We start from the raw sequence: 24,159 nt of genomic DNA on the forward strand, positions 1-24,159 counted from the left end.
GAATACAATTTCCCATACACCAAAACCAGTCGCTAAATCAATTGCCATTTTCCCTCTGCTATTTTGCCAACACCCCTAATCCTATGCAGCCAAAACCTCATCAGATGCCAAGTGCCTACCTTTGTGTTTAACCTTTACTTCCACGAAGAGTCCTAAGTTGCATGGACCAAAATCTTCTCTGGTAGTCAGCCCTAATTCTGCAAGAAACTCCATTGTGTGCTGGACAATTGTTGAGGTGCAGGAACTAAGCATTGAGCCATTATCTTCGACAAAGCAGCTTGAGAGCTTGGGATAACTTGTGGGAGAATAGTCTCGCTGTACCACAATCGTACCCTTTCCACAGATCTTGTACTTCTGGACAATTACACAAACACTCTCTTCTTCAAACACCCACCACTTTGCTGTGGGCTTTCCTTGGTACGTCATAATAACTACGCAAGTTTCATTATCTGTAATTATACTATTCACGCTGTAGTTCCATTTCTCAGAATCATTTTAGCATTGGAATCATTTCACAGGGTACACCTCATTCTTTTGAAAGTGAATGAGGCATTACTAAACGAGCGAAGCCTTCTAACACTTAGAGGAGTCCATGAAGAACTGAAATTACAAAAATCGGAAGCAGAAGTGAGCAGTCTGTTCTATCTGTTAATGTGTGAAGATGCCTGTTGTGCTGCAACTGTTTCATACAGCCTCAATTTTTCAGTGAGAATTTCAGACAGATGTTGCAGAGTAAGTCACATCAATTCTATCCCACCCCACCCTCCAGAAACTCTCTTGTACCGGTAAAAATTTATGTCCGATGTGGATAGTCCTTCCCCAGTACAGGAGTGATCAACAGTCAATGTGCAAGGAAATTTGTGGTCTATTGAGGATCCAACCAACCTTAGGGCTGACGACTGAACATACATACAATTGCGCAGTATCCACGCTTCGATATTGCTACCTACCTTCACTGCCACTACTATGCGACAAATTGTGAAGTTTATACCCTTGTCCCAAACGCACAAGTCTTTCCCCTTTTATCCACCCTTCACAAAAACAAGTCTGTACAGCCACACTTTTTTGTGTATTGCAAAACTTCCTACCATCCTCTAATTTTCCCCAAACGTTATGCACATTCACAACAAAGAAAACTGCAGGACTGACCATCTCTCCTGTACAATAGAAAGATATTTGCTTGTGAAGATTGGCATGGAAATATGTAACGCAAAGCCTTTCTTTTTACCTACATTTTGAATACTTACATTAAAAAACTCAAGGTTGCATTTTATTCAGTAACCTAGTCAGAATATGTTGGTCCTTCATGCATTAGAAAAACCTGACCCTTTCTGGGTAGAAAAATGGACCTGAAAATTTTAACTACAAAATCTGGAAAGTAAATACCAGTATTTTTTGGAAACATCACTATATTTATAAAGAGAAAGAAAAAGAAGGAACAATTCAGCAATTAAACTCTCCGATCCAGGAACGGTGGTCCAAAGTTCACTGGGTCGCTCATTTCCAACAGCGTGTTTGCACATTGATCCCATACAGGGACCTTTTGTTGTTAGATCATAGCTTTTACATGCGTAACACTCACTTTATGTTTCCACAACCAAATTAGTAGGGCAATACAGAAATCTTGTTCGAAAGCTCTGGGAATTACTTCAGAAGTAGGTTGGTTTGTCGCCGTTATTGAGGATAGGTTATTGGCACTACAGTAGTCGTAAGAGTTTTCCTCGAGAATCTTCGATAGGTCTGCTCCATAATCTGTGTTTGGCATTTGTCTCCAGTGAAAATCAGTTTTCCTTTCAAATCATATATCAGCTGAAGGGTATTTATATCGATCATGGAAAGGCCACGAAGGAAATGGATAGATTTAGTTAAGAACGATGTACTGCTGAGAGGTCATGATTTGGACAAGTTGGTGGAGGAAGAATGGTACAAGGACAGGATGAGATGGAGGAGACTCATATACCACACCCGGGAAACTGGAGATGGTTTAGGATGATAATCTTGTCAGATAATTCGAAGCATTAATAGTACACCTGCTTTGTGTAGATTGTATAGTCACAGTGATTAGAGCATGGTTGGAAGTGTTGGAAGGTCACTTACTTTCCGGTCTAAAACGAAAGTAAAAAGTGAAGGATTACAAGACAAGTAATTAAATGGTGGTTCAGTTGTGGTTCCTCAACTTGGCTCTCCTCTATCCGTCGTTATGTTTTCTGTATCTCCAATCACCAGCTTTTCGAAATAGATCTGGAGTTCTTGTTTAATTTCTCCCCCTTCTTGTGCCAGAGTTCCATCATCACGTTCTATTGTTTTTATGGTCTCTTGGTCTCTTCGCTTGTTTTTCACTACTCTGTATAGCAATTTCATATTTCCTCTACTGTCCTCTTCCAGTTTGCAAAGTCATTCCATTTCTTCTCTTTTTCTTCTTGTACAATGTTCGTTACAGCAAGTTTCTTGTTCCTGTATACTCCTTGAAGTCTTTGTATTTCTTGTTCATTTCGTTGTCCCCGTTTGTTTTTCCTTGTCCAGTGCCTTCTTTATTTGGTTTGTTTCACTGCTATTTTCACTATCATTCCACCATGGCGTCTCCTTTCCTCTTTTGATAGAACTTTTAACTCCACATAGGTTTTTGGCTTCTCCCACAAAGGTTTCTGAAGGCCTTCCACCCTTCATTAATGCTGGTTACTTCACCCTTCAGCAAACTCCGTTGAATCCTTAGTTTGTATTCTTACTTTCTTTGGACTTCTTGCAACTTCCAAGTTTTAATCCTTACTTCCAATAAGTAACCAGGGGAACCTGACCCCTTCATAGCGCGTCCCTAGGTGGCAGATAGGGGGCTCCTACAGTATGTAGGGCTGGTTGAAATAACCAATACAACCCGCGGATCAACAGGTAGCCCAATTCCTGGGAGTTTTAAAATACTACAACACCCTCTCTCTCCAGGGGTCATAAATATGGAGGGCCCTTGCGCTGGATTAAGGGTGAAGACCTCAACGGCATCTACGGCACAGAAGATGGACTTCGGTACAGTGGAGATAGCGGAAGAAGCAACCCATCCTTCTGGGGTGTACAGATGTAAACCTACTGAGGAAGGCATCCTCAAAGGCTAAGGGAGTAAACCCTGAAAGAAAATCCTCTTATGCATTAGGCCTAGCAAGTCAGCAGGAGAGTACCGAGTACAGTCGCTTACAATAAGAAAAAGAGCCTGACAAGATTATATAGAACAAAAATGTGAAATGGGACCACTTTCATTTGGCAGCCAGAAGAAATCTTGTGAAAATGGCAACAAAGATAGAGGCATGCAAATCCGCGAAAGAGTTGGATGAAATAGTAAACTGCTTAAATGAAACCATAATAAAGCTTTCAGAGGTTAATTTACCTAAGATCTCTCAAAAGTCATGTAAACAATTCTGGTGGAATGAAGAACTTTCTACAATTCAAAAGAGAGTACTGGCCTGTCACAGACGATATAAGAAAAATCGCTGCTCTCTTCTACGTCAGAGATATGAAGAAGTATACTTAAAAACCAAAGAAAACTACAGAAAATTAATACTAAAACAAATATGTTGGAACAAATTTTGCTCTGCTCCAACAAAAAACAACTCTTGGGGTTGCAGAATGACAAGAAAGCTCCTGGCTGGGACGGATTGCCTGCTAATGTAATAAAAAACTTTCACTACTGCTTTCCTTCCTTATTTGTTATTCTGTTCAACAAATGTTTGGCTCTATACCATTTTCCAACTTCTTGGAAATTGCAATTGTTAAAATAATCCCGAAGGGAAGTCCTCTTATTTAATTTTGCTCCCAAATCATTGAGACCCAATTTGTCTCCTACCTGTTCTTGGAAAGATCTTAAGAGAAATTATTCACTGATCGAGTTATCTATAACATGTATTTCGATGGTTTTCTAAGTTGCAACCAGAAAGGCTTTACCCCTCAGAAATCAACCGAAGGTGCTGTTCTTGACATGGTAGAATGGATCCAAGACATATTTTCAATGAAGAAAGTTGCTGTATTCATTTCTCTGGACATAAGTGGTGCTTTTGACAATGCTTAGTGGCCCAAAATTTTGTCCCAGTTACAGGAGAAACAATGCCCAATACTGAAACTTCAGATTGCCCTGGTCTGCAAAAATCAACATGTAGCCCTGGTTGCTAGAATATTCTTTATGACGACCTCTTACAGCTAACTCTTCCAATGGGACGTTGAGTCATTGCCTACGCCGACGATTCTCTTCTAATTGAAGATGAAAATGTGAGATCTCACCGTTGCCAACTATATTGTTTAAATTCTCCAAGTGGTTAACCATATCATTCGGCGTGTGTGGTAATTGGTTTGGTTCGCGATATTTTGCATTTTCTTCAGTAATTTGTGTTTTTCATATTGCTATTTCTATAGTCCAGTTGCCGGCAGTCTGGCGCTGACAGATACTGGTGTAAAGAAAAGAGAGAGAGGAGAGAACAGTATTACCAACCTGTGGTGATTTGAAACCATAAATATAACCTTGAAAACACTAATACCAGAGATGCCAAATGGCAAATCGTAATGCAGCCGTAGGGCACGGGGAGCAGGGGCAGTCGTAGATTTTTTTTTTTTATTTATTTTTTTTAAATTTTTTTTTTATTTGTGATCTTACTAACTTACATATCATTTAAAGCTTGTTGTGGCTGTTTGGTAAACGTACACTGGTGACATGCTTTTTCTTTTCATATCATGTGCATCCTCTGCACTAACAGAGCACTTAACAGTTCGGAGTTCATATTAGCACGAAATTCAGTCTTCTTCTTCATGCGCATCCGAAACACTGCGGCTACACACACTACAAAACACGTGTGAATGAGATTTTGAGGAGCGCATTAAACACGGCCATTCTTTGGAGTATACCTCCCTAAATTTTTCAACTATATTTATTACTAGCGTCACTAGTCACGGTAACGTAATTTCCTGCACAAGAAATCGCTTCATTATTTCAAACCTTTCGCATGTCGTAACACACGATTAGCATATATCCTAGAAGAGCAATATATGTAAATTTGGCAACCAAAATCGCAATATATATTTCCTCAACAGTCACGCACACAGTATTCACAATTAAACGGAGTTTGTCACCACTTTACCACCAAAACAAAGACAAAGAACTCTCATACTTGCATGGAAGTCTGATCATGTGACGAACAAAGACAACAACTCCGCAAGATATACCACTTCACAGGTGCCTGTATTTCCGGTACTGGAAGCACACACTGCGTGCGGCGCGTGAAAACTCAAAATATTCTTAAACGAGGGACAGGAAAGGGGTATAAATTATTACTGAGAAATCCAAAAATAATATTCTGAGAATTCAAGACGCCTTGTGTATCCTTTTGAACACTTCATACACTTAGATTTAAAAATCAACAAAAAATCGTAATTTGTGGTGTGTCATTCGTAAAGGCGTAATTATATTGGGTAATTCGTAATTATTACGATTGAATCGTAATAGTTGGCATCTCTGCTAATAAGAATTTAAATTGTGCCGTATGTTTTAAATATTAAATCACTGAAACCAACACCCTTGGTAGATTTGATGTTATTGTTCTACCGCAAAAAACACTGAGAGTTCTTCTAGAGGTAGAAGAATTGCCACGGTTTGCAATGCGTGGCGTCAATGGTGAGCCAGATTTAAGATGTAACAGCAAGAACCAATCACCGTTCATGTCGCCACGAGTCCCGTGTACTGCTGGTGCGGTGATGCCACTTTTATCTCTATTAAAAATCAAGGAACGTGTATTTTTAGTTTTCCGAAATACCACTTCGGCGAAGGGTGTGTGTGTAAGTGACTGAAAATGGTATTGAATTCTTTTAATTAGGCTACTGATATCTCAAAAATGAAGATGTTACAGACGTGAAATTTGATACAGTCAAACCTCACTTCTGCAGACACCGTGGGTTCCGAGGAAAAATGTCCGTTACGAGAGGTGTCCGCTAAAACAAGTTTGTAAAAATAATCTAACATTTTAACAGCAAAGAACATCCACCTTAAACAATCTAATCAACCATTCCTAACTACAATATTCTCAACTTTCGGATTACTTGCGATTTCTCGAGCTTTTTCTTGTAACATTGGTCCACTCACACACAGTTTCTTCACTCGAGCACACTTGAACCATTAATACAGGGCCTCTCAGGGTGCATGCACTGTGCACGGTGCAAAATACAACTTGGCTTGGTTGACCAGAGTGCAGACCCCCCACTCCTCGATTTGGAGCAATAGCGCTTACTCTCTCTTTCCTCACGCCTCTCTAGCTCGCTCTGCTTGTCTCCCTCTGCCCCACTTGCGCCGTAGCGCTCCAAATCCGCGCTGAGTTGAGCCGAGCCATACCGAGCGGCACAGATGCACAGTGCATGGAGCTCTTGCGCATCGCTCTGCACGCGTGAGATTTTGGGTGTTTGAGAGGCCCTGCATTAATATATCGCAACGTTCACATCTGAGAAAACTGACTCCCGCTTTCTTTTCACTCCTCGATTCCTATTTTCCTCCCACTCCTTTAAAATTTCAGTTCTATTCTTCACTATAGTGTTTATTTGAGTTTTCCCGCAGTTTAATTTTTCGGCAAGCTTTCTCACTGAAAGTCCCTTGCCACATTCGAGTGTATAATCACATTTCTTCTTGTCTCGAGATCTAAACACAATCGTCCCTTGTTACTCATATTTAGCAGGCAACTGAAATTCTACGGTATTTCTGTTCCAGTAATTAGCGCCTGTACTGTCTTTTCCCCTCTCAAGTTGACTACCTGAGCTCGACCTTATCAGCGAAAATCCGAGTTATGAATAGAATGATGCAAGAAGGGAAGAAAATCCCCGGGCAACTTGTGAGTCAACAGTCTCTGGGAGCATTTCTGGGCAATTAATTCTCGGAATAGGCCTATACACCACTAGGTAGAACTGCATTCCGATGTACATGCCTCGAAATAGTACGAACATTCAAATGGGATTTCCTTATGACTGAAGAATGGTTTTAAAAGAAAGACGATGTGTGGTCCGGTGAAATAAATTGTCCTGCAACATTTAAAGTGTCCGCTTAAGGCAAGTGGACGGGACAAATGGCGCTGTCCGCTGTCCAAGTTGTCCGCTTAAATGAGGCCAATTTAGCACTTGTCTTGTGTAAAATAAAATCGGTTCCAAGGAAAATTGTCCATATAGGGAGGTGTCTGCTGAATAAGCGTGTCCGTTAGGGCAGGTTCGACTGTATTTGGATTCTGCTTTAAAGGTAAAGAAACATGTATTCTCGTAAAGTCCAATGAAGTATGGGGGGGCGGGGGATGAAAGAATTGAAAAATTAATTGACTTAATTGTATGAGAATACTTACATCTAATAAAAACTAAAGTTGTTACAGGCGTGAAAATTGGTATTTGGATCTCCTTTAAAAACAAAGAAAAACACGTTTGGGGGGGGGATCCTCATGGACAGCGGGAGAAAAAGGAGTTTAATTCCTTTCATGAGTACACATAAAACTGAAGAAGTTAAGAGTCGTGATAATTTGTATTTAGAAGATCCTTTACTATTAAAGAAACAAGTAATTTTTGCCGGAAAGTTAAGGTAGGGGAGGAATGTGAAAGGAAGTGAAACAAAAGTGAATTAATTTTATGAGGATACTTATATCTCAAAACTGAAGGTAATAGACGTGAACATTGGTGTTTTGAATCTCCTTTAAACATAAATAAACACACTTTCTTTAAATTATTTGTTTCGGGGGGGGTGTGAGAGTAAATAAATTTAAGGGCAGTGGGGTGTAAAAGGAGGCGAGACCAATGGATTTTACTGTTCATAATGTACTTATAAGAAGCCTCCGTTGCTCAGGCGGCAGCCTCTCACAACTGGGTTCCGTGGTTCAAATCCCGGTCACTCGATGCGACATTCGTGCTGGACAAAACGGAGGCGGGACAGATTTTTCTCCGGATACCCCGGTTTTCCCTGCCATCATTCCTTCCAGCAACACTGTCCAATATAATTTCATTTCATTTGTCATCCATTATCCATTGCCCCAGAGGAGTGCGACAGACTTCAGCAGCCGGCACAATTCCTATTGTCGCCGCTAGATGGGGGCTTTATTCATTCCATTCCTGACCCTGTCGAATGACTGCAAACAGGCTGTAGATTTTCGATGCACTAATTCTGATCATAAACCGATCATTTTTAATCTTTCCTGGGTTCGTTTTCAAGAGCCATCTTTTTCTTCGGAGAACGTTCTTAGATTACAGTAGATTCTACTGGCATCTGAATAAAAATTTAAACACCTTTGAAATAAATGATAGGAATGAGATTGACCGTCCAATTGTTCTCCTCTATAATAAGGTCTTACTGCACGGAAGTATGTCATTCGTATCGCAAGAAATCCCGCACACTGGCCTATGCGAGACAATGGTGCAGGTCATACTGTCGCCAATGACAATGGCAGCAGATCTAATTTACCGCCAAGTAGTGTCTTGCATCTTGCTGCGAGGTCCAGAACAATAATAATAATAATAATAATAATAATAATAATAATAATAATAATAATAATAGTAATAATAATAATACCTAAATTCAACTAATTTCACCCACCACAATAATAATGTTCAGGACCGTCGTCAAAATGTGTGGGCCGCGCTGGAAACGTTTCCTGGCCGGGTAATGACTACGATTGCTGTCCGGCCGCGGGTTCAGTACCGCCAAGGCACCCAAGACGGCACCACACCGGGTCTCCTCAAGGATTTGATCCATAATAAAATGTTTATAGGAAATGATGGCAAAGATTTAGGGACCCAACTGTCCGGGTGGAATACCTGGACCTAACCCGGGAAGTACGAAATCGATTGCTGGAAAGAAAGATCGAAAAATTGGGAGGAACCTTGCCGTAATCTCTCAGAAAACGAGTGAGATCGTGAATTTCAGCGGATTATATATCTAAAACAATAAGCATTCAATTATAAATTGCAGTATAATACCGTAGCGAAGCACGGGTATCTTGCTAGTATTAACATAGAATGTGATATTTTAAGAGTGTGTGTTTGTTTCTATTCAGAGTGCAGAATTACATTTTATGAGAGCTGTGTCCCACTACAAGAGATCAATCTCATTACAAGTGATTAATCTCATTATTGAAATTCAACATAGTGAATTTTTTAACATTAATTTATTGAAAAACACCTATTCAATACTTTAAAGTCTTGAAGACTATGATGATATTCTATTAAGGTTGTAAAGGTACATGTTTCACCAGTAATTGCAAGCATCATCAGCCATAAATTCTACACTGCAAGTCAGAGCTCTGAAGTGGATGTTATATTAAATCTACTCTTAAAAACCAATTGTTTACAATAATTTACATTGATGTATAAGGACATTATGGTCTATTTGGATTGAATTGGTTAATCCTGTTTTAAAGATCTAATGAGATATATTTGTGCTCCCATCTAATGGAGATAATATAAAATATTAATACTCAATGTTGATATAGTTGTTGACAAAACATGACGACCTCAGTTCCTAGAAGCGAGCTGGAAGCCAGCTGTAAATCCCACCCTGCACCCTGCTCAGTTAATGAGCTCTAAGTGATCCTTGTTTGTTTTGGAGAGGCTGCCAAACCACTTTCTTCCTCACTCTCTGTAGCATTTACCCTTTCTTCGTGTAGAGTGCAGTAGCCGATTTGGCATCTATGGCTGCAGCAGGGAGTAAATCCTATTAGTCACTAATAGACACCGAGCTGCCGCTGGAAAGTAGTGGTGTGAGGCGAGGTCGTTATGATTTGTCCCCAACTATACTGGGTTGACAATTGAAGTCAAAAGGATTTCAAAATATTTACAGATTTCTCAGTATATACAAAAAATCAATACATTCAGCTTAAAATGATTTGTGGATTAGTTAAAATCTTCTATAGATTAAAATTCCACTGTCATATTGCATCAGCTGTTCAGTAGAGCGCTGACAATACAGGTAAGGCGATGCTTGCATTCCGCGAACTATCAGTTTAGAAGTTATCAAGGCTATGTTTCCTGGAACGTTCCTGAAAGAATTACTCCCTTGAAGACTGAGGCAGTCATTTGGAAGTTACACAAAAAAATTTACTTCAAATTTCTTAAAATTGATAAAATTTGGTTGGACACAAGTACTTTTGAAAAATCAGTAAACCAATATGAAAAATATTTCAACTGTATTAATGACACAGGACACCAACAGAAGATCATCAAAATCAGACTGCCTTTAAATGTAAAGTAAATGAGATGTAGCAGTTCCGTAAGTTACTCAGTGCTGATTTGTCGTCATACAACAGTCAAGAGTAGCAAATACACATAGCATCATAGTAAACACAACTGCCACTTTCTTTCAGAAAATTTTTAAGAAAGAAAACAATTTCCATAAGCAAGTCACAAGCTACCTTAGTATATACATTATCACTAACCTGGGTCTTGGAATCCGGCCGTGCCCACCAGAATTCGCCACTTCTTCTCAAATCAGCAATTCTTTGATTAAGCCTGTGTGCGAGCACAACAGTTAAAGGCATGCATTCCTCTGTTTCGTCAGTTGCATAACCAAACATGAGACCCTGCAATAACAAGTACTGTGTTACACAAGTACACAGAAAACAAAACAGCGACTGAAATCAACAGTTTTGAAATTTTGAAACAATCTTAAGAAAAAACTTTAGAAGATACACTTTTCACACCATAGAATACATGCAAGCTAACATTACTACTACCACCAAAGCGCATGCAAACCCAAAAAGACACAAAATACTGCAAGGGAGCAAAGTTTTGAACTACATTTTTCTTAGGCAGAACCAGCAAGACATGAACAGGCAGATTTTGAAAGCAGCAAAGCAAAATACAGAATTATCCTGCAATCCTATTCTTCAATAAAATCTTATGTTACTTCCAATATTTATTCAAAGCAAGAAAGAAGAAAAACTTATGTTTTGAACTAATTAAAACTTACAACTGTAAGCTGATATTTATACATGCTTACATTGAGTTATATCATGCATGAATATTTAATGACAGTACAGTTGATCTGAAGAGTGATTGGTTCTGTGTGCAAGAACAAAGAAATCAAAACCAGAAATCACAGCAAGATCCCAGAACTCTACTTATTATGCAAATATTTTTTTTAAAATCGGATGAAATTGCTCATCAATGTGAATAAAAGAACAAGTTTTTGCATCCCAGCCAAACTTAAGCACCTATTTGTGGACTGTGTTGTCTACGTAAGAGGTCTCTCTGAGGAATACAGTGCCGGAAAAAAGTTTTAAGACCACCCCTAGAAATCAATGAATGTGCATTCGGTCTTAAACTTGTTACTTTTCCAACTTTCCTTAAATATGGCATAAAGTACGTTAAAAATAGAATATTTTGGTCAAATGGGAAATACTGTAGCTGAAACAGTTCAAAAGTTACAATTTTTAGGTATTATGAAATAACAAAAAATTATCTATTTTGTCATGAAGAAAACTTCACAGTAAAAAATTGGGGTAAGATAAGGGTACAATTTTTGTTGTCCAAAGAGAACATAGGTAGGGTACTTCAATGCAAGCCTTGAAGAGAAAAAAAAGGGCCCACCTTCCCTTTCAGTATGCAATGTGTAGACTGATATTGTAGACTCTATGCAAGTCAGCTGGCACTCACCGCCATTTAGCTGTTGTTTTGTTTCAACATCTGGAGGTTAACTCTGGTGCTGGAGGCAATATGGGGAAAAAGTCAGTCAGAAGCCACAAGTGGCACATTATCAGTTCAAATAAGGGTGGAAAGTTACAGAGAGAAATTGCTGAGATTTTTGTAAGTGTGTAAGACGTGTGTGTGTGCAACAAACAATTTATCGATACAGCAAGTTTGGAAAAGTTGTTGACAGGCCAAGGCCAGGGTGCCCAAGGAAGACCTCACCAAGGCAAGACCGTGAGTTACTGAAAGTTGAACAGAAATGCTCGTGATCTTCCGAGAGATCTAAAGAACTCGTGTGACGATACTGCCATAACACACCGCACGGTAAGCAACAGATTGAATGAAGCAGGCCTAGGACAATTTTTTGCGCTGAGGAAAAAATGTTTGAATGACAGCCACAAAAAGAAGAGACTTCTGTTTTGTAAGGAGCGTTTGGGATGGAGCAAGGAAGCTTGGGAGAGAGTAATGTTCTCGGATGAATGCCATTTCGAGCTATTTCCACGATGCAAGATTGAAGATCGTAGAAACAACACCAAAAAATTTCTGCCAGCTTGTGTCGTGAAACAAGGAGGCAATGCAACAACGATCTGGGGATGCATCACCTCAGAGGGCCCAGGAGAGTGTAGTGGTGACAGGTTCGATGAATAATGTCAGATACTGCAAGATTATGGAGGAAGTCATGATTCCGCGAGCACCGCAGAACAACGCTCCATGCCGCCGTTCCCGGGGAATCGATGCGATGATTTGGAGCTTCCCTGGACTCCTGCTAGTCCAGATCTCAACCCCATAGGCAAAGACATTGAGCTGCTTCCCTGGCCTCCTCGTAGTCCAGATCTCAACTCTATAGAAAATTTATGGAACACAATGGGATGCCGGTTGGCAAACCACAAGTCCAAGAATTGAGACTGGCAGTCCTCACACTACGGCAACAAGTGTAACGTGAGGAGTGCAGGAAGCTGGTCCACTCTATGCCTGACAGGATCAAGGCATGCTACAAGTCCAGAGAGGGTACAATTAAAGTAAACATTGGCATGTAACTTGTATTTCTATGTATCTTTGTTTTAAGTGAATAAATGACTGAATACTAGGTTGAATTATGAAAAATAACGTTTTATTGGGTTGTTTTGAAACTGTTTTCCAGTACGTGTACAATATGCTTCCCATTTTTAATATTTAATTGAAAGCAGTATATATCTGAAATGATTACTTGATTGTACGGACGTTGAACACTGTAAAAAAAAAATGTCCAAAATCTCTTGCCAGGTACAGATACCTCCTTCCCAGTGAATCACTGATTCGCCAACACTACACTCACCTTGCACTCTGTGCAGAATCTACCCTTTCAAGGTACTTTTGAAAATAGAAGGTTATTATCACATCCTAAGAAATGTATCTATTGTTGTCCAACCCGTCACGTTTCTCTACAGGGTTAAGTATGAAAAGAGATTAATCTTCCCAACAAGCTTCTATGACCAGACGGCCTTCTTATCGTCAACATCATATGAATAGGAAGGAAGAGGGTGAAACCAGGTGCGGACACAGCTTACTCCTGTCAAATAGCAGCAAGGGTCTGCTCAATACTTAATGTCACCAGCCGACTTGACGGAACCCCATAAGTCATATGCACTCTATCCGTATGAACACAGCAGAAAGGTTTGGAATTGAATCCAAGCTTTCGGCATGCAATCCAGTGACTGGGAATTCTGAATCACAACTTCCTCTTGCCCTGCCCGCCAACATTCAGACAGTGAAAACTTTTTTGACCAACAGGATTCAAACCGGCTAACTATGGAATCACACCATGTAGACTTTACACCTTAATGAGCACGGCTACCAGACAGACGTATCTATTATTTTATATACTTCAAAGTTATGCTCACCCTTATTAACTTTACATTGCTGAGCAATATTGCAAGCGCGGAGAGTGACCGCTGCTCTGCTGCGCCCGTAATATTGCGAGCGTGACATTCTTCCGACTTCTACGCAATACTCCCAATGTTGACATAAGAAGTCATTCAAACTCGGTGGGTGGATACACGCATCTATGCAGTAGACAGGAGCTTATGAATTTACAATCTTGATTCATTCACGAGTTGAGATAAATATGACACTCTGCTTTACGAGCTGTTCAGCGGTATGCCCAGCGTGCAAGCTAGTAGTGAGGCCCGCGTGAGGGGCGAGTAAGCTACAGTATGTCGACCGCCAGTAAAGCGCGCGATCTAACCGAATCCGAGGTTGTAAGAGTGCTATCCACATTAGAACCGGAAGATGAATATTCATATTTTAGCGATTTTGAGAATAATGATGATGGTGACGACACCGATTATAATTAAAGTACAGAAGTTGTCCAACCACTTGTAGAGATTTCCTGCCAGGTACTGCCATGTGTGTTCAAACACCACGCTTAATGAGAAAAAGAGGAAAGAAAGTAGATATATGTGTGAAAAATGCGACGGACTCTGTACACCCCTGCTTCGGAAACTACCATACCCTAGTAAGGTACTGAAGGAGATGAACTTGTTTCATGCGAATGAACACGATTTGAAAAAAATGTAAGCTACCCACAGTTTTGGAATGTGTTTTATCTTGAATAATATTTTACCGTAAAATTTAGATACATTTTTACTCATTTTAGACACCACTGAAGTTATTGTCTTGAGTTTAGTTATATATCGGTGCTTGGAAGTGGACAGCTAGGACCACCTGTAGCCACTGAAATATGTAAGTTGAGCTTTTTACTGGTATTTTTAATTATTAGTTCAAGTTTTGTTCAATTGTTGGCCTTTTTATGTTGGACAACCTTGAATTTCCTGCACAACATATAGCTAATTTTGTTAGAAAAATCAGTTTAGGACCTTCCCTATTTAGTATAAAAATATAAGACAAGCAGACAAGAACCCTCTGGTTTTCCCCATTTTAATTCTGACTTTTATGTATTGAAGTTAATTATTAAAAATAATTCAGCACAGGGCTTTTACAAAAGAGAATTTATCTCAGCATAAAAGGCTAAAAATTTAACACACACAGCTTCTGCTGATCACAAAATTGAAGTTCAAGTAAAAATATACACCATATTTACTCTTGTATAGCCTGCACAACAATATTAGCAAATATTCAAAGCTACACGAGCTGTGTGGATTGTTCTCACCAGAATTCACCATTTCGGTCTATGTACACACTATTATGTTCATGTACTACCAGAATTATTAGTTGCAATCAATAATCACCACTTACAAAAACCAAAATGAACCAAACTCCATGTCACCACAAGCCCTGATGGGCCTTGACCTATCAAGAGACTGCCGCTCAGCCTGAAGGCCTGCAGATTATAACATGCCGTGTGGACAACACAACAACAAATCCTCATGGCTGTTATTCTTGGCCTTCTAGATCGGGGTTGCTGTCTCACAATCAGATAGCTCCTATATTCGAAGATTCAATGCAGCTATCATCATCGCCATAGATTTTCCAGTAAGAAGCTATACTTGCAATAATTCAATCAGAGAAAAATAATGGCCACAAGTGAAGCTACAACTGAGACACATGGAAGATATTCTATTGGATAGAGACTAAAGAAGATTATGTTATTGGAAGCTCATCAAGTGATTACAGATGCACTAGACGAAGACTTCTGACAAGGCGTACGTAAATACTTGTTTGAACTTTATACAGTAAGCAGATGGATTACAAGGATAGCATTTATTATCAAAATTATATTATCACGCCTGAGGCGTCAGTCATTGTCAACAAGATAATATTTACCACTCTAATAATTTAATTCCCTGACTGTACTCCGTCGCTCATAAGGAGCATTATCACTGTTACCAGCCAAAAGCAGTACTGCTGTGCCAAGAGTTTGTGCTTGAAATTGGCTTTTTCTGTGGATCAGGAGTAATGTTACATTTGCGTAACTACATGCTGTGTGCATACAGTGAAATGGAAGATTTACATGCACAGCATGTTTGAATCAACTTCCGCTTTCTATCTAGGGAAAACAGCTTCAGAACGTTATGAAATGCCGAGGATGGCCTTTTGGAGTAGTTTTGTTCTACCCCCTTAAGGAGGGGTAGAACACTGGTTATGTCTGACCCTCAACACCGGATATGTTTGCAAAAGTGCATTGGACTACTCGCCAAGACAGTCGTTGAATCACTGGTGAAGTTTGTATAATAGTGAGCACCTGCCATGTCCAGAAACACAAACCTGCGTTATGTAGCATTACATAATATAAGCAGTACACAGTATAGAGTGCTTACTTTAGAAACTCTATCCATAGGCCTGTGCTAACTAAGCAGCCATGTGTTGAGGTGAAAGGAATGAAGACGGTCTTGCGAGGTCAGAAGGTCTTACGATTGAGTTGATACATGCAATCTAAATAGCCACGTTTCAATGTTTAGAAATAGCAAGCGAAGGAGTAGTTCGAAAATGTCCTAGAACTTGAAAGTAATGGGCCATCCCAATCACGACTGGCAGTCATGTTTGACAAGCCTTAAAAAAGGGGGGAATCAGGTTTATGAAGATTAGTAGTGTTCATAAGTGTTTATGAAAATTGTAATTGCTATGTGTATAAAAGAGTGGGAGTAACGATACATGGGGTAGATTATAACCAGGGGCGTATTCTCCTTGAATGCAAGGCATTCATTGCATGCGTTATGATAACACAAAGAACTGTCTGATTTACGATTTTAGGTTGTTTCAGGTCAAATATTAATGATTTTATCTCTCAGAAGTTCAAAAGGTCCGCGCAACTGTACTAGTTCCGTTGCTTGATTACGTGTGGTGCTGGTGTAGTCTCGCCGTCTACTCCACTCTCGGAAGAAAGAGACAGCAAATGCAGGAGTTAACGACGTAAGGCATTCAATCTTAAAATTGCATTCAGTGGCAGACGTAGTTCTGAAACCCTCCGAACGATGTCGCTGCAATTGAAACTTGGTCAGAATTTGTCACCCCATACCCGTGGTACCCTCTGCCATCTGTTAGCAACTTGGAGAAAGTAGACATGTTTACAGCGAACGGGACACACAGATTACCCCCTAGCGAGAACCCAACGTGACGAAACTGACCAATGCCACTGGGGTGACTTACCTCCAGTGCTTAAGTTGTGGCTAACTAGTGAGTTAATTCATTGTGTGTTTTGCTGATTAGCGAGTTCATTCTGTGTGTACTGTTCCTGTGCTATTCGTCGTTTTTGGTGTTTTATTATATTTTGCGCAATGTGGTATTAACGATGGACGAGTCTAAAACGGATATAATTGTAAATCAGTTTGAAAAGCCATTTACTGGCCGTTCGTTTGATGAAAAGATGCAAATAGTTAAAGCCGCGCGACCTCTACCTTCCCTCGTAAATTTCTTCTTCTTCTTCTTAATCTGCTTACCCTCCAGGGTTGGCTTTTCCCTCGGACTCAGCAAGGGATCCCTCCTCTACCGCCTCAAGGGCAGTGTCCTGGAGCTTCAGACTCTGGGTCGGGGGATACAACTGGGGAGGATGACCAGTACCTCGCCCAGGCTGCCTCACCTGCTATGCTGAACAGGGGCCTTGCGGGGGATGGGAATATTGGAAGGGATAGACAAGGAAGAGGGAAGGAAGCGGCCGTGACCTGAAGTTAGGCACCATCCCGGCATTTGCCTGGAGGAGAAGTGGGAAACCACGGAAAACCACTTCGAGGATGGCTAAGGTGGGAATCGAACCCACCTCTACTCAGTTGACCTCCCGAGGCTGAGCGGACCCCGTTCCAGCCCTCGTACCACTTTTCAAATTTCGTGGCAGAGCCGGGAAGCGAACCCGGGCCTCCGGGGGGTGGCAGCTAATTACATTAACTACTACACCACAGAGGCGGACCCTCGTAAATTTAAAAAGAGATAACAAGAATTATGTACGCACGTTCAATCCAGAAACTTACAGTAAAACTGTTTGGCTCGAGTTCACCTACATGTAATTAGGGTGAGTAGAATTGAAATTTACTTAATACATTGTGTTAACTGCATGGTTACTAGTTGCATGCCTCAGTGGAGATTCCAGGATACGCCACTGATTATAACCAAACAGGCAGGCAGAAAAGCCTTAGCTAAGAATAGGGGATATACTCATTAATTGCTAGTTTCTTTAAATACAAATGTAAATGAAGGAACAAGCATCTTATTGCATTAGTCTTCATCTTGGGTAGATTTGCCTTTAGCTCACGTAAGTCAGTGCTATTTTCTACACTGAAATTCTGAAACATCTATGGGAGGATGTGAGGAGCAAGTGACCCGATCATTGGCAAAAAAACTTAAAATACAGCAGCAGGGGTGAATATTTCAACCACTGGAGGAAATTCAAACTGAATTGCAGTCGGTCTTGAACATGCTGCAAGAAAATGACTGGAATGCTTCTGATCATGGCAGCACCGCTGGAATCAATGCGAGCATTTGACGATTGAACATGGTGAATGATGCAGGTGCCAAAAATGAACAGTGGGAATCTTGCCACAGTATCTTTTCGTAACTCTAGCACATTCATATTTTCTCAAGACAAGTCGTCCTATTTTATTGCACAAATTTTGTGTATACTGCGTTAGGCTACAAGAATTTTGTTACAGATGACCATCAGGAACACATAAAAGCCCCACTGAAGTTTTTCCAAAAACTTTCTACCAGAGGTACATTCAGCTTTCACTAGTTGTTCAGCTGGGAAAGCCCTACAAAGAATGTTTTAACTGAACTACATGATTCTGGCAATTCTCACGTTTACCAAGTAGTAAAGCATAGCATATCGCTCTATGCAAAGAAGCATAAATTGGGGTTTGAAGAACCCACTTTCAAACGAAATTTGAATTGCATAATTTACACTGGGATATTATGGTCAGGATAAATAACAATGATTTTACTGAGACATTGCCAGTTCAACATGGGTTTGTTTGTGTACCCTTGAAAATATCTTGGGATATGAAAATTCCCTATTATTCATCAAAAATTAGAATGATTGTTGAGAATGTTGTGTCCTTGTTGCACAAAGAAACAATGTTCTTAGAACAGTTCACACTTTACATAAGAATTCTTGGTTTCATGGGTCACTATATCTTGTACTATATTATTGGTGTTTTTTGGACTTAATGCCTGTCTACTATAGCATAAACTATGTCATCAAATCGCAGTAACTCTTCAATTATTTCATCCCTCACATTATGATGCATCACCAAAGTTTGACTGGTTTTATGGCACTAACATTAATAAAACACAAGAGTTCGATGACCGACCATTATAAATGTCAATCACCCACTTACTTGCCCAACTCCTGCTGAACTGACTTCAATTTTCCTGATGATCAAGGGTTTAGTCATGGCATCTCCCCAATATCACTTTTATTGCTTAAATGTAACATTTTGAGACCAAAATTTAGGAGAATTAATGTCAACAATACTTATGTAAGGACAGCATTATCAAAAGGTATGTCTGCCCATGGAACAATAAAAAAAGTATGGGACTAAGAGCGCACACTGGGTCTCCAGCAAACCTTTTGAAAGAACTGAAGGTTCCCTCAGTTAATACATGCACTGGATGCATAACTAAACAAAACACAAGAAAATGAAACATTAGTTCATGAAAATCTACATATATTAGGAAGACAGCTACAAGAATAGTTCTATAGGTTCCACACAGAAAAAGACAGATAGCAGGGTGGCAAAAGGAGAAAGTGTCTAATACAAGGCCAACAAGAAATATCACCTGGTCCCCTGCCCCGACATCATCGTCATTGCGGTTTAGATGCACACCAGCAGCAATGTTAGGGGATTGTTGGTCCAGAGCCAGCAACACGTTGCAGATCTTGTAATCAAATCCTAAAGATCATAAATGAAACATTCCAACTTACACAAATCTTACTTCCCAAGGTCACAGTAGAGGAACAAGGAAATGAAACCGACATTTTGAAATATACCATATTCAATAGATTAATGTTCACATAAAAACTGGGCGATGCCCCGTCTTCAGAATGGTATAAATCAATACCTAAAAAAATTATGGAAGGAACTTTCAATTTCCATACTGAATGTCAGGAAGATGGTGTGTATGGTTGCCCATAAAGCCATATTTCCACGATTGTACAAGCCTTTCTTCTACACAGGTAATGTATTTTCTCGCATAATTAATGCCCTATGGAAAATTCTAAATTCCCATGGAGGGAATTAGATATTTTTCACCAACAGAGCATGTCAAAAACATCTCAGATGTAAGGCTTTTCAGGCGTTTGCTCTATTAACCAGCGTTTCGTCTTAGGTCTGACACTAGACTCGTCAGAGTGGGATATGTCAGACCCTACCCACTGACGCTGGGTGAGATTTATCTCCCGCATGCAGTTATCAGACTGTGCCTCATATATAGGCTTCTGATAAGCTCATACACCCAGCGTCAGTGGGTAGGGTCTGACATATTCCACTCCGACGAGTCTAGCGTCAGACCTACGACGAAACGCTGGTTAACAGAGCGAACGCCTGAAAAGCCTTACATCTGATATGTAATTAACGCCCTCGTATAATTTACACATCGCAATATTTTTTAGTCCAAAGTGGAGAAAAAGAAATTTTCACATATTTGACATGCCCACTACTTCGAACATCCATCACGCACCTACGTATGCGTTTTGAAATAAAGATGCCAACTCTTCAGGTAGCAGCAGCTTTCCTATTGCAAAACCGGGCATTCCACATACTTGGCAACGTGCTGTCATCAGCCGGTTGAAAGTACCACTGCAGTAATTCAGCGAGTGAATCAATGCAGAAGTGACAAGTGACACACTATTCCAGTCTGGTACAAACGTATTTTACGAGTGTTTTGGGAACGGGACATGCGTTTTCTTAGATCTCAAAACTGTTTGTTAGTCCACAGTGAGCAAGAATTCGAGTAAAACTGCATCATATAAACTTGCGATGATCAGTTGCGCCGAAACATACAGGCATGGGGCAGCGGGCCACAAGTATTCAGCGACCGAGTGCAACGTCCGCTACCGCAGTAACAGAAGTACAATAGAGGAAAATAATATATTATTTTCCTCTATTGTAATCACAGTTCAATACGGATCTATCATTATGAAACTTATTTCTTTTAATTAGTAACAGAAGTGCACTTCAAGGGATTAATAATTCTCGCAATGCATTTTGCCGGCCAAAACACGGCAAGTTGCCGAAAGTAGGGCAGGATCTGTTTCAATATACGATTTTGTTACGCAACATTGGATATGCCGTTTCTCACGAAATGATGGGTTTTTTTAAGGACAAGAAATAGCTGCTGCACATGGCATCAGTATCTCGGATTTGAAGATTGCTTTTATGAGGGGAAATGGCCTTTTTCTTCAAAGAACAACTTTACGTCAAAAATGCCAAATGATTTCAACGAAAAAGTGATTTTCATTGAGAAGCGTAAAGTGAAGGAATATTTGATCTCCCAAATAGGAACCGCAGGTCAGACGCCATTCAGTTTTCATATGCCACGAAGTCTAACAATCGATAAGAAGGGGACATCGAGTGTTATCGCATGCACTGCAATGCTTGCTGTAACAGGTGATGGCAGAAAGCTTACACCTTACGCTGTTCTAAAATGAAAAACAATGCTTGAAGTAAAATTTCCGCGAGGGATGCAGTTCGTATTAAAAAAAGGGTAGACAGACAAGTCACTCGTACAAGATTAGATACAAACGTTTGGGTACCTCCTTCGAAGCTCGGCCCTTCTCGTGTTGGACAGGTTTCTGTCTTTTGCCGGTATGTCATTATTATGCACTGACATGAACGGTACTTCTATGAGTACAAGTTTATTTCACTTCAGGTCGTATTGCCGGCTCGTAACGAGAAGAATATTTTTCAGTGTCGATACTTCAAACCTACGCGTCCCAACTTACCTCACGTAGAATTTTACGCCAAATGACTGTAACAGAATATAAGTTGAACAAATTGTGTGTATACTATATTTGATGTACCTTTTAAATGAAAACAAATTTTAAATCATTTTTTAAAATATCACCTGCATTTTTTGTCAATTAATTGTTAATTACGCGAGAAAACGTGGTCATTGCAGAAATACATGGCCAGAGTATGACAGAACGTATCCAAGTTCTTTAACTATGTTACCCTTTTCAAAGAACCACTGGCCTTTAAAGTAAACAATTTCTATTACGATCATGTTTCAATGCAACTAGTCAAGAATATTATTTGAAGCCCCTTTGTAACTAATCTAAAAATATGCAATGGAGATTTCTTTGTTGCTAATGGTTTAATGACGCGAAACCTTTTGTTAGGATTACAACAATGATGGGGCAGAAAGGGTTGGGACTGGAAGGAAAGTAGCCATAATCTTAACCCATTCCGCTACAGCCGCCAAGAGTTCCACATTAACATGCAACGACGGGTACAACTGTCCCCGTGTACTAAAGTCGGAAATATGTCTGACTACAGATTTATTTCGATAGTGATGATGTACTTTAGAATTACATTCCTAGATAGTTCTAGCATGTTTACATGCCAATGTTATTATCCAAAGGCTCTTATGTCAATGTTTCCTTTTGCTTCTATAATTGGGGATCTTGTTCATGAAATGAATGCTACTACGAAGCAAGATGTCATGTAAACATCGCGGGGAGGAAGAGGAAAGAATTATGCAATTTCCGCTTGATAGTGGTGATGAAGATATCCCAGAATTATCTGATAGTAGTTTCAGCAGCGATAGTGCATCTCAGAACTGTGACTCCGCTCGTGAAAGTGTTAGTGAGGATGAAGATAACTTCGTACATAACCGCACTGCATCGAACAATGGAGTTAGGCAATGTGTGTGCAGTTGTTCGGGAACTAAATACTGTAGTCAGGAGGGATCTGGGTGATAATGTTACTGAATATGACGCGAGTCAGTTCCTTACCGACACTTTTTGGGAGGGAATTTGCAAGGAAACCAATGCATATGCAAATAACATTCTGGAAGTTGTCACCCTTCCCGATTACGCCACTATAGGAGATCCATCTCAAGGTAGCACACCAATAAGACTACAGAGAAGGCACTGGGGTCATTTTCCTGAAATGACTACTACAGCAAGTAAATCAGACACATCAAGGAGATGTAAAGTCTGTTTTGAGTGTGGAATCCGGAAGGAATCTTGCTTTGAGTGCAACAAATGCAAAGTTCCCTCCACGTGGATGGATGTTTCAAGGTGTACCATACCTTGAAAGACTTCAGTTAATTGGATGCCATTATGCATAATTAGACCAAGCGCCAAAAGTTGGTTGCGAGATAATCGCGTTTAAATTTGGTTCTATGTGTAAATTCGAGGGAACATAACTCTGCTAAATATGGTATTACTGGTGTTGTAGGATAAGATTGTACATTCTCACCAAATTTCAACATTTTTGTACTCGCACTACATAGATTTTCTTGAAGAAATGGCGCTTAGTCTACTGATGCAATTTAAAGGTCTTTCTCAAGTGCGAATAATGTATCACGATGCTACACCAATAACCCCTAACCGTTTAGTATCTACTGAGTGAAACTTCAAAAAATATAATGTGGTGGCAGCCATGATTAAAAACTGAATCTCCTACTGTCTGAAAAGGCCCGCTAAGTGCTTGATCCACCACGAGCCGCGCAACAACTCCGGTACATTATTCAAGTTTTAGATGGAGAAATTCTAGAAGGGAAACTATAGTCTAAAATTGTTATGACGACTTACTGATTTCAGGAATTTCAACTTATCTGAGTCAAATATAAATGGTAAGACATTAGCCATTGTAGTCTATACAATTTTTGAATGGATTTTCCTTCACGATAGGCCTATTATATTCTGAGAGCACAGTATTGGCGTGATATTTTTAAGCCTTCTTTTGTTCTGCTTGAGTCAGAAAATGTGATTAAAGATATTTTCTCCCATAAATACACACAAATCACTGGACAGGTAATAAGATTGGTGCTCTCAGTTCATTCAATCTCGAAATCAGGATCTCCATTAAATCCATCTACATCATCCACGATGTCAGAATACGCTTGAAGATTCTGGTAAAATTGTTTGGCATCTGCAGGTATCAAGTGCATCAGCGAACCAAAGTCTCTTAGTTTGGCTTCAGAGATAGGTTTTCCTTTTGGCCAGGTGAAAGGGAACTCTACTTTCCCGTGGTCGTCCCTGTCTTGACTTATTTAGACTTGCTTCCTGAGATTCATCATCAAATTCTAGAGAATGATTCTCAGATGCAACCTTCTTAGCAAGCTGCATTATTAGCATTGTCCTTCTCCTTACTTTTGGAAGTACTTGATAAATCGCAGAACTTCGTCACTTGATAAACCACCCAATGTATCACCACGTAAAAATGTGAGCACTATCGAAAACGCAGGCTCCTTCTCTGTCATCCGCGCGCAACGTGAGGAATGTGGCGCTTGGTCTAATGATGCAAACTGGAATGTCGCATAATCTGATGCAATGTACATTTTTAGTGATTCCCGCTTTGTCACTTAGGTTTTCTCTTTACTAACAACTAACGGCCTCTT

General features: G+C 40.0%; 1 protein-coding gene across 4 annotated transcripts in view; it reads right to left on the bottom strand.

Moving 5' to 3' along the window:
* LOC136878866 (S-adenosylmethionine synthase) overlaps positions 1–24,159 on the bottom strand; it is a 115,441-nt gene that overhangs the window by 26,322 nt on the left and 64,960 nt on the right. For 3 of the 4 annotated variants that reach the window (XM_067152424.2, XM_067152420.2, XM_067152423.2), the window contains exons 5-6: positions 19,372–19,484; positions 10,416–10,559 (exon numbers count right to left, since the gene is read on the bottom strand). In XM_067152424.2, the coding sequence (XP_067008525.1) occupies positions 10,416–10,559; positions 19,372–19,484 (257 nt within the window). The remainder of the gene's footprint in view (positions 1–10,415; positions 10,560–19,371; positions 19,485–24,159) is intronic. The other variant, XM_067152422.2, reaches the window with a different exon arrangement.

Source organism: Anabrus simplex, chromosome 8, assembly GCF_040414725.1.
Source record: "Anabrus simplex isolate iqAnaSimp1 chromosome 8, ASM4041472v1, whole genome shotgun sequence".
NCBI lineage: Eukaryota > Metazoa > Arthropoda > Insecta > Orthoptera > Tettigoniidae > Anabrus > Anabrus simplex.